The following is a 12,401-nucleotide window of genomic DNA, read 5'->3' on the forward strand; positions in this document are numbered from 1 at the left end:
ATATATATATATATATATATATATATATATATATATATAGTCATATAAAAATGTGCTGTATTTTTAGTTATTTTCTTCCAATCATATCTAACCGTAATCATAAATTTTCTTGATGAATCTGAGAAATGAGCTCAGGCAGGACCAACAAATTTAGTTTTGTAGTTTAAAACCGTTTTACTGTAAACAGGAAATGAACAAAACGAGAAACGGGGAATGACGTGCGGTTAATGCAGCACAGCACTCGAACTGGTGATGGTTAATGGTTTGTCCTGCGGGTCACTGGTGTGCCTCGTTGAGTTCACCTGGCATTAAGCAACCTGTAAAAGTACAAATATTTTAAACTCCAGTGCTGCATGAGCTCCAGCTAATGGAGACTGTAAACTACCGGCGTAGAAAACATAATTTGTAAAATCTTCCTTTTCATTTCGAGCTGCTCAGATTTGGAACGATTGATCAACAGCAGGAAAACTTTTACCTGATGTCAGAGTTTTTAACTTTCACTGGCTGAACCATAAAAACTCTGAACAGCAGCCTGTGCAGCTGTAACTGTTTTATTCTTTCACATGATACTTTTCTCCTGTCGTTCTTTTTAAACTTAGTTTGATTCAAAAGCTTGAAAGCCTAACGAGGACCGGGTGTACACATTAGCCTTTGACCGAACGACTTTCATACAAAACACAGGAGGCCTTTTGTAATTTTTTTATGCAGTCTTTTCCAAATGAATACATTTAGTTCAGCTAATTTTTTACTTTTACATTTCAAACGGTGAAGAAACACAGTTCGTTATGTTTTCATGCAGAGATTTTGCTTCATATCCATTTGGTGAAAATCTTTAACTATTGGAGTCAGCCCCATTCAAGATGGCCGCCACAGCTAAGTAAACATGGCAAACACAACAGAGGCTATAACGCAACAAAATTTAATGAAACTGATCTAATGGTGTGGTAGTCGCTCAGGGTCGTCCTGAACAGGCACTCTGAGAGCTAACGCATGCTAACACAACAAGCATGAGAAGATTTAAACCGAACAGATTTATCTTTGTCATTTTTAGTAGAATGGGTAATAGAGAAGTCATGTAAATTATGATACAAGCTCCAAATTTAGTATGATGAATTGTTCTGGTGTTTGTAAAATCTGCCGTTAGAAAATTCAGGATGGTGGACTTTTTTCAAAATGGCTGCCAAAATAACCCTATTTCTGCAAAGCAATGCGATTGCTTGATCACTTAAAATGATCTTTGTGTCAATTTATATGTTTTCTTCTGTTAGTAGCCTTGTACCATTCAGGTAGCACATATTGGTAAATTAAAAATGATATAATTTAATAATAATACGCCTTTTTGGATTTTTGGATGCCCAACCAGGTCAAATTGTTCAGAAGACACAACAATTTGGTGCATTTTGCACAATTTTTGTTCAAAATTAGTTTTAGCTGCTCCACTATTTCCAGCACAAAATTATTGTAGCAGTGTTTCCCAACCCTGGTCCCTGAGGAACACCCTCCTGCACGTTTCAGATGTTTCCTGCTCCAACACACCTGATTCAGTGATAAATTACTTCCTCAAGTTCTGGAGAAGACTCTTAATCACTCATTCATTCAAACCAGGTGTGTCAAAGCAGGAAAACAACTGAAGCATGCAGGATGGTGTTCCTCAAGGACCACGGTTGGGACCCACTGGTTTAGAGCTCTGGTATGAAAGGGGACGGGTGATATGCATTCATCCAGGAGTGCTCAGCCTTTATTTAAATGAGTGGTTTCTGAGCAGAGCCTGGCTGATAATGGGTTTAGTGTTGATTGTGTTCATGTGTTCTTGTAGAGTTGGGTCATTTCGGCTGATTGTTCAAGCAACAAACTTTTTGTTTTGAAGATAAAGTTTCATCTTTGCAGTTGTGAGGTTCATTTAGAGCTCAAGCTCATTTCTGAATAAAGTCCATGTTTTTCCTGCATCGTTTTGTGTAAAAAGGAACGACGTGGTATGCCAACAGTTGTAGACTGCAGTATGTTGTCATAAAAAGCTGCAATGATCCGTGACGCCCGACTGCAAAAAAAACAAACCACGCTGACAAAGTACTGCAAGAGGAATAAATATAATTTTAATGGAGACAATTTTAATCTAAACCAGATTTTAGTTCAATGGGGTTTGAAATGTTTCTCGAACTCCTTATTCCTCTGAATCCCTGTCGCTCCTAATCCAGCAGTGCTGGAGTCTAACGAAGGGGCGGAGCCTCTGAGGAGTAGGTGCAGGAGGAAAGTGTGTGCAGGCCTCACACGGCTGAGACGTGTTGACGAGGTGACACAGGGTGCCAATTTGAGCAGAATCTCCCACCCTCTCAGCCACCTCCAGCATCCCAACACCTCCATTCAGTACCCAGCAGGCCGTGCTTTCCTCCGGACCGGCGTGCACGTTGAGCTCCGGGGCCTCGGCTCTTGTTACCGACGCACAGCTGCGGTTTCTTTCAGCTGCGAGGCAAGAGAGAAGCAAAAGGCGAATTTGTGACAGTGATCTCAGTGAAAGTGAATTTATTTCTGTCTTTATTTAAAACTTTGTCATTTTTTTCATTGAAAAAAAAAAATATTTTTTACAGGTTTGTGTCATTTATACACTAAATTATATTCACAATAAAAGTCCCGTCAGTTTATAGATTGTCTATATTACCTGGCACGTTTTAAAAATTAAACTAGACAACCCTAAATGCAGTGAAGTGTGTTCATCCTGAAATATCTTTACACACAGTAAAGTTACCAGTAATCAATTGATTAATATTAGATCAGAGGTTAGTTTGGGAAACGTAGCCGTTTGCTTTTAACAATCTTTAATCACTTGTTATGTTTTACATTCTTCAGCTGACAACGTGTTCATACAGTTCATACTTCCCTTTTCCTTTATTTATTCTTTTCTTCAATTTATTGCACTGAAGACATATTCCTATCGATCTTCTTCATCATGGCTTCCTCACCTGTGTACGCTTCTGAAAAGGGTTTTTAAATACATTTGACTTTTTCTACATTTTCTCAGATATTAGGAGACACTCACTGACACGTGCATCTTACGCTGCAGTCCACAGTCACAATATATAAATCTAGTAATGCTCTTTACCTGCTTGTGTCTTACTGGGTCACCAGGAGCTGGTGCCAGTAATCAGCAGTCATTGTGCGAGAAGCAGGGGACACCCTGGACAGGTCTCCAGTCCATCACAGGGACACATAGAGACAAACAACCATTTACACTCTCACTCGCACCTAGGGACAATTTATCGATTAGTTGCCAATGAACGTGTCTGTTTTGTGAGAAAATAACCATCATGCATGCACAGGGAGAACATGTGAAATCCATACAGACAGGCTGGGAGCTGAACCTGCGACCTTCTTGCTCTGAGGCGACAGCTGGAACCACCACTGTTCCACCCCATCCCATCATACACTCGTGTTTCTTAAGGCCCAACAATCCTTCAGTGGATGCCAGAGTTTTAAACTGAGCTTGTTTGACGGGATTGGACGGCGTTGCAGATGTTTCGTTCAAACTTTCTTTCAGCATGTGTTAGTTGAGGGTGACTCTCAGCTACTACCACATGAAGATTTAGCTCGTTTTCTGTCGTTTGGACCGAGTTAAAGCTGTTTTTTGTGTTGGCTAAGGTTGATCAGTGGTGACAAGTACTCTGAGAATTTAGTTTAAATCCAGTCATATGGTTATGGGAATTTTTGCTAACGGACACAAACAGACATAATCATGATCCCTCTTTGGTGTTTGGTGTCTAACGATAATTAAAATATGAGTTTTGAGCTGCTCTCTGTACGTTTGGTGCAACATTCACGGTGATTCTTCAACTTATATTTTCTTAGTAAATTATTTAATAAATCATCTGGGCTAAAAGATGTTAAATTAAATTTATTACAGCTGATAAAGCCAGAGAAGCAACCGTGTTTGCGTTATTTTCTTGACTGATCATTTGCAAAGAAACCCAGGTTTCATGTAGATTAGCTCAATTTTAGAGCTCCAGCTTTATGATTTATCCGTTTTTAGCTTTAACTGAGAATAGTTGAGTCAGATTTGGATTATATTTACTATAAATAGCGATAAAGGCTGATAATAGCCAATTTAACGACCTTCGGCTCTCCTGGTAATTGATTGTCAGGTTGAGGTAGAGCATCGGATGGTGCCTCAGCAGCAGGACTCTGTTATTCTTTCTTCCTTAGAGCCGCAGATCTCAGCCCCGTTGTGTGGAAGATTTATGACCCTGCTCTTAAATCAATGGGGGCTCTCTGTGAGGGGCTGTACCGTTTAACACAACAGTTTTTAATTCATCAAGATTGTCTTCCTTTTAGTTCTCATAAAGGAACACTATTTAGCTCAAAATAATGGTCCCAGCCATTGTGAGGGAAAAAAATTAGATTTAACCAGCTGACTTTCTCTGTGGAGAAATAAGTAGCTGCTATGATTGACTCTTCTCTGGTGAAGAAATGGCAGCCTTGGCAGCATTTTTGTCTCCCCACCAGTCCCATGAAGATAAATTCCTGCACATTTATTGCACTTGGCAATTAAAGGGACTGTTTTTAGACCAGTTGTGATTTAAATGGTTTTCTTTATCGGTTACAGAGAAGCAGAAAGCTTGCAGAAAGAAATGGGAGCAATACTGGAAGCTATGCTAAAGACACGCTGGGCGCGATGGAAGAAGGAATCGATAGTGCATTGTTGTTTTACTGTAGGCAGTAGACCTCGAACGCATCATAAGACACTGACTCGCTGGTAAATACCATTCAGGTTTTTGCACTGCTTGTGGGTAAATAGCAAAACATATAGGAATGATAAAAAGAATTGTTTTTTATGCATGCCTTAATATTTTAAGTATTAATAGGAGTCACTTGCCAGGGGGCAGAAAAATAATCCACTACATAATTACAAGGTTGCAACTCAGTTCAAAGGGAAAAACACAAGAAAGGTAAAGTTTAAAATTTTTTTTTTTTTTCTTTTATTATTTAAATCTGGAAAAAAAAATGTAATTGAATTTATTTTTCATTAGAAATTTTTGGTTAACGAAGTACATAAATTTAAATAATGATGTTCGTCGCCTGCTGTGGGAGGTGGAGCGATGATGTGTTTGTGTCATTCTTACAAATAATCGTATAAATATCTGCATGGACTCTAATAAATATCTCATAACGGCGTCACTAGATGTTCACCTACAGTTCAGTTGCTCTTGTAGTCACCCCTTTTCAAGATGGTTACCACAGCTAGCAAGTTTAGCAAAAAAAAAAAAAAAACTGCTTTAACTCAGTCAGTTCTTCAGACACCGAGCTAAAATTAGCATAGCATTAGCTGAAGCTGTTCCCCAACACAGACTCTGAGCCAAACACACAGGTCAGTGTGTTTGCATCAAACTTGGCCTAAATGGTTTAGGGTCAAACCTGTCTGTCTGTTAGCAAAATATCTCAAACAATGGAGCAGTGTTGATCTAAACTTTCAACTTAATAACTTTTGGAGTCAACGCGGTTCATGATGCTCTGAGTCGCGCTAAGCAACACAATAAGAGCTTTAACTGTCTGAATGCTTATTAACCTTTTACCTCCTTCAAATCTTTAGATCTGTTTACAACCTTTTACTGCGCCTTTCACATTTTGTTCTGCTTCAGCTTCCTGCTGCAACTTTCCTTTAGCTAATTTCAGCTCTTTTTTCAGCTGTTTTGTGCTCCTTTCAGTTGATTTCTGCAAGTTTAAGCTTTATCTGCAATTTCAGCTACTTTTTAGCTGTGTTAATGCTAATTGAAGCTTTTTCATCTAATTCCACATTTTTTGCACTCATTTCAACTTTTTCCAGCCCAATTCTGCACAAGTGTACTCTCCCCACAACCTTCTGGTAATTCCAGCTTCTTTCTGCTTTTTTAGCTACTTTTCAGCTGGGTTTATTTTTTGTTTGTTGCTAATTTCATATTTTTTCCAAGTAATTTCCACTTTTTTGTGCTCATTTCTGCTTCTTTCAGCCTAATGAGACAAACTTGTGTTCTTTCTGTTTTCTTATGCTAATTTTAGCTTGTTAGACCCTTTCAGCTACATTTGTAGCTAATTTTAGCTGTTTTCAGGAAAAAAAAAATCTAGTTTTTCATTGTAATTTCTGCTACTTGCATCTTAACTAACTGTTTCTGCTAGTATCAACTTTTTCTACTATTTCAGCTACTAGCTGCTTTGAGCTAATTTTAGCCTTTTCAGCTAATTCTACTTTTTAAGCTCATTTCAGCTCCTTCCACTTCCTTCTGGTAGTTTAAGCTTCTTTCTGCTTTTTCAGCTGCTTTTCAAGTTTTTTTTGGTTGCTAATTTTAGCCAATTTTCTAATTTTGTGCTTATTTAAACCAAATTCAGCAAACACGTTTTATTTCTGCATTCTTCTGCTAACTTGGGCTTGTTCTTTCATTTCAGCATGTTTTTAGCTAATTTCAGCTGTTTTTCAGCAAGTTCTTCAGCAGTAAGCATTCACGCTTCATTTTTTACATGACATGTAATTTGTACAGTTACAGTAATTTTACACATATCTAACATTTTCTTGGGGTTTAGCTGAGAGTCATTCTCAACGTGTAGTTTAGGCTCCAGCAGGTCATACTAGCTCTCACGATATTATCGATATTAAAAATGACCAAAACAGCTACAACTCCTCCATCATGTCCCCGTGTCAGATGAGCTCACTAACTAAACATTGCTTTAATTTCACAGGAATGTCAAACGGTTTCCTCGGCTCGGCTCAAGATGAGCTGAAAGATGGTTTTCTGCACTTCGGAGTTTCTTAAGCTGTTGAGCTTCTTTTTTTTTATTTATTTATTCATAACTGAGTGTGTTGGCACGTGAGCAGCAGAGTAGCTGGATAGAAATTGGGAGGTGAGGAGGGTGAGGAGAGGGAGGTTTGTGGTGGTGGGCTGAAGAGGAGGTGGGGTGGGGGGTGCAGTATGGCCGCTAGCCTCTTTCTTGTTGATCCTCAGGAGACCATCTGCGCTGGGGGCATTGATTAGTGTGTGTCTGGTGGGATTACATCTTTGCTGTTGCCATGCCAACTAATCAGCTGATCCCCCCCCCCCCCATCTCTGTCTGTCTCTCCATTTCTCTCTCTCTCCCGTCTCTTTGCCTGGTTGTCACAGCAACAAAATACGGGAGAAGCGTAAGAGCCCCGGCAAACGCTGGATTCAGCTAAAGGGGAGGAAAAAAAGACTTTTTGTTTTTTTCTTCTCTGTTTCCCCCACTCTGCCTCTCTCCATCTCCTCCTAATTGGCAGCTCTCTCTGACCTGAAGTTCTTTTGTCTCTGGCGTAAACACACCCCTCTCCACATTACATTTATTTTCGCTTTTTAGAGGCCCAAGGACAGAGTAAATATTGGGAGCATAATAGCTCGCTTCATGCTACAAAGTCCTTGAACAAATTTCACAAATGAGACGAAACACTTGCAGCATTTGTATCAAGAATTATGTCCGAGCAATAAACTCTGATTTATTCATCTGTTGTCTTCTGTGTTTAAGTCAGCTGGCAGCTCTGTGCCGGCTGATTAGGTGTGTCTGAGAAACAAATCAGGTGAAATGTTAAACTGAATGTTTCATCTCCGTCCAGGTTTGTACAGAGGGACGTTTGATACTGGAGTTTGCCTTCGACGATCTGATGAGGATCAAGACGTGGCACTTCACCATCCGGCAGTACAGGGAGCTCATCCCTCGCAGCATCCTCGCCATGCACGTGAGTGGGACATCACTGACACAAAGTCCACACCTTCATGAGCGACCCGTGCTTCCTGCTGAGACCCATCCACGCTCATTTTCAGAAACGACCAATAAAATTATCTTTTTAGTCTAAGACCTGTCTTAGTTCTCGTGAGAACCTTTTTGGACTTATTTGGACCAACAGGACTCCCTGTGGACACTGACCTGATTGTTTGGGGTCTTGTAGTTTAAAGTCCCATAAAGTAGAAGTTCCACTTCATGGTCAGTCCACAAAAAGAGTTTTTACTTTTGTCTTTTTCATCCTTGTTTTTTTATTTTTTTTTATTGACAGTTTGAACCAGATTATATATTTAATCTCAACAGTCTACGGTTTCTGTGCAACATGCAGACGTTACGTGCACGCTCCACGCCTCGTTACCTGCTCTGGCTGTGTTTCTGTGGCGGTGTTACAGCTCCACATACTGACCCGCATAGTCACATCTATCCATTGTCTTTACCCGCTTCTTCCTTTTCGGGTCGCGGGGGTCACTGGTGCCCATATCCAGTTATCACTATGCAAGAGGCGGGGGCCACCCTGGACAGGTCTCCAGTCCATCACAGGGACACATAGAGACAAACAACCATTCACTCTCTCACCTAGGGACAATTTAGAGTTACCAATCAGTCTAACATGCATGTTTTTGGTCTGTGGGAGGAAACTGGAGTACCTGACCAACAGCTCTCCTTGTGTGAATAGAGCACACTCTGCGCTTCTCTCATGCATCCTAACCCCCACCCCGGTCGACAACTGATGGCACTAACATAACAGTGTGCTAGCAGCATGCAATTCAGACACTCTAGCTAAGATGCTACAGACATAGCACTCCACTTCTCTCACACATCCTAACCCTCCCTACCCCCGTCAACAACTTTTGGCACTAGTGTAGCGCTAAACTAGCATACAACACAGAGGCGTCTTCCCCGCCTCCCCCCGTGAGCACCTTGCCAAACCAAGTGACCTCGAGGAAACACTGCATGCAGTGTGGAGTTGTTGTAGGTAACCATGAAAACCCGGAGTGGACTTTTAGTAGCTTAAGTATTTTTCTATTAATCAAGTGGAATGGATTCATTCACAAAGAAATATAAACAGCGCTGGGTGAACTAATATTTCATGGTAAGTGTGTGTGTGTGGGTGGGGGGACATTTTTTAAATGTGGGAGGGACACATCCCCTTCATATAAAATTAATGTGACACCTATGGTTGCAATGGTTGCAAAACACCTTTCACACGTGCACAAACTTCTGTAAATGACACAATGGCCTGTTTACATGTCAGTCTCTCACAAATAATCATCAAGGTCACTTTATTCTGGCAGAAACCTTCCAAGGTAACGTTAATGAAACTCTTAACACGACACAGTCAGATTAGAATGTGCTTCGATTAATGTAAAGCAGCATTTTTAAGTTTATTCACAAAAATAATTCAAAGGTCATCGTATTCATTTTCTCAAGTATCATCTCGTGTGCTTCAGATGATAACAGAATTAGTTTAATTAAATCTGAACCGCTCTGTTATCATTATAGATGGAAAAAATATGTTTAAAAAGGAAATTTAGTGGTAATTAAACTCCATCTTTATGTTGTGTTTGAAACACTTATTGTGTTGGATATATTTATTTTATCAAATAAAAAGATCAAGTATTTCATTTATGCACGTGTGCACAGACAGCATCGTTTTCTATGCACCATGTTGAGAAAAAATCATGATTCACGGTTCAAATTGTTCATCAAATGATTCAAACTGTACTGGACATTTCACTGACATACATTTTAGATTAAAATCTTAAATGCTGAACTGGAATTTTTTTGTTTTTAAAATCAAATTTATTGTATTTATTTGAAACATATAAATTAATTGTCTTTGATTCAGTGTGAATGCTGAAGAAGCTGAAACGTTCAAAACAAAACTTAAAATAGCAAGAGACTAGCTAAAAGTAGCAAAATATTAGCTATAATGTAAAAGTAGCTAAAGGTCAAAAGTAACAAAATGAGCCCTTAAAGTAGAAATATAATAGCTAAAAACTAAATGTAGCACAAGGCTAGCTATAAGCTGAGTGACAAAATGCCAGCTAAAATTTAAATGTATCAAAAAGCTAGCTGAAAGGTAAAAGTAGCAATATGCTAGCTGAAATTAGCAAAAGCCTAGCTAAAAGATGGGTTGGGAGAAATGTTGAAATGTGAATCGCTAAAAAGCAACAAAAGTTTGCAGAAGCAGTTAGATCTTCTGGAAGTGAAGAAAAACTGTTTATTAGATCTACATGTGTTTAAGGTTTAATAACATTTTAGTCTTTAAACGAGTGCTGTTATGTTTTTAAGCTCAAAATGTTACAACATGAAAACACACTTTGTTAAATCTGTTTTCTGCAGAAGCAACATTATTTTCAGCTTTGGATCCGATAAAAACACTTTTTTTTAATAGAGAGGATGTGAGGGTTGAACTGTTTTTTTTCCGATCGTAGCTGAAATATAAAACAAAAAGCAAACGCAGCAGCACGTTAGCAATTTATGAAAACTCGTTTTAATATCTGCATTCAGAAAGTCTGACATACTTGGAGTCTGCATTATCATTACTTTTATTTCATATTTTAAATGTGTATTTAGAGTCATTCTAATGATTTCAGTCGGTTTCACACGTTCTTACATGCCGTACAGCTGAATTAGCTTTTCAACTACAGTCAGATTCTTTTCTTTACAACCTTCTAGTCCTGGTTCTGAAAGTGTAAAAGGCAGTCTTGCATTTTGGCCACACCATCATATGAATTTCACTCAGCGATAAATTGGCCCCTCTGGGTATTCACGTTAATTCCTGGAGAGTGGGAGATTGTGTGGTATTGTGGGTCCTGGCCAGATCTCCAGTGATTTGTGTCTGAGTGTAAGTTCAGCCTTTTGATCGTTGCCCGGGCTAATGAAAGCAGATCCAGACACATGGGAGGCAGACGAGGGACGATGGAGCTGCAGATTCTGCTTTGTTATGGCCAACGTTCTGATCTGAGCAGCACTTTATTATTATTTTTTTTATTCTATAAAGTAGGCCTGGTGAGTATCTTTAAAAGATAAGTTGATTTTTGTAACCTTAAAGCTTAAAATGCAAAGATTTCATCACAACTGTATTTTTTCAAGCTTGGTTCTTTATTACTAAACATCTGAGCTGACTCCTGCAGTTCCTGAAGCTGCCACTAGATGCTGACCTCAGGAAGTCCACATCACAAAACTCGGGTTCATTTTCTGTTTTCAACATTTTCTTCTCATATAATTTATCCAATACTTCAGCTAATCCATTTAAAGTTATGTTTTCTTAGAGTTAAAGTAATAAAAAAGTATGTGATTAAAGTTTTAAATGAAAGTTTTATTTTATTTTGTTTCAACCTCACCGATCCTTGAATTAAATATATTTTTGTCGTCATTCTGCTAAATCAGACAGTTTTCACATCCTGTTCAAAATAAGTTTTATTAAACTGTTGTGTTTACTAACAAAACAAATATTTAGCTTTTTTAAAAATGTATATACATTAATGCTGGTCTTAAAAAAAACAAAATTGTAAAATTATTATTATTTTTTCTCCTGCAATATGAAATGTGTCCAGAACTGATTGCAGGTAGTTTTAAAATAATGTGCAAGCAGGCACATGCATTACACAGTATAATGTACAGTAAACAGTATTTGTTGTATATATATGTATAATCTACAAAAATATGACGCATGGAGGAACATCTTGGACTGAAACGGTGCATTTAAAAAATGTTCTGCAAATTTAATTGTTACATTGTGAGTACGAACAACTTTATTAATGTTAACGTTGACAAAAATGATCCATCCATCCATCAGCTTTGTCCATTTCTTCCATTTCGGGTCATGGGAGTCACAGGTGCCCATGTCCAGTTATCACTGAGGCAGGGGACACCCTGGACATGTCTCCAGTCCATCACAGGGACATAGAGACAAACGAGACAGCCATTCACTCTCTCACCTAAGGACAGTTTAGTTACCAGTCAGCCTAACATGCATGTTTTTGTCTGTGGGAGGAAACTGGAGAAAACCCACGCAGCACAGAGAGAACATGCAAACGCCACCCAGAAAGGCCCCCGGCTGGGGTTTGAACCGGGGTAACCTGCTCGATGAGAGGCAGCAGCTCTACCAACTGCGCCACCGTGCTAACAAAAATAATCAAACTAATATAAAATGTTCATTATCAATAAATGGGAATAATTCTGGAGTTTAGATTTTGCAGTCCATGGAAATGAAGTAATTCAGGGCTCCTTTGTATTTGAGGCTAAATTTACTTAAAACTTCAAACTGAACATTGATTGTGTTTCTTCCTGATGTAATTAAATACACTCTCAAAAATACAGCAGTAATACACAAATAAATAATAATTATTAAATACACTAATAACATATATATAAACAAATTATCATGTGTTTTAAGATGGATGGATGATGGATGGATGGATGACGGGCAGGTGGGCGGGCGGACAAACGGTTGGTGGATGGATGGATGGATGGATGGATGATGGATGGACAGACGGACGAATGAACAGATGGATGGTGGACGAAGGAATGGATGGATGGATGGAAGGATGGATGGGTGGGTGGATGGATGGGTGAGTGGTTGGATGGATGGATGGGTGAGTGGTTGGATGGATGGTTGGATGTATGTATGGATGGTTGGATGG

The 12,401-nt window shown here is 39.0% G+C and overlaps 1 protein-coding gene across 2 annotated transcripts in view; it reads left to right on the plus strand.

The window, feature by feature from the left end:
• The window catches only part of ldb2a (LIM domain binding 2a), a 123,435-nt gene that overhangs the window by 80,622 nt on the left and 30,412 nt on the right, over positions 1-12,401 (plus strand). For both annotated transcript variants that reach the window (XM_037675154.1, XM_037675155.1), the window contains exon 4: positions 7,583-7,705. In XM_037675154.1, the coding sequence (XP_037531082.1) occupies positions 7,583-7,705 (123 nt within the window). The remainder of the gene's footprint in view (positions 1-7,582; positions 7,706-12,401) is intronic.

The sequence above is a fragment of the Nematolebias whitei genome, chromosome 4 (assembly GCF_014905685.2).
Source record: "Nematolebias whitei isolate Nwh7 chromosome 4, NemWhi1, whole genome shotgun sequence".
Classification (NCBI taxonomy): Eukaryota; Metazoa; Chordata; class Actinopteri; order Cyprinodontiformes; family Rivulidae; genus Nematolebias; species Nematolebias whitei.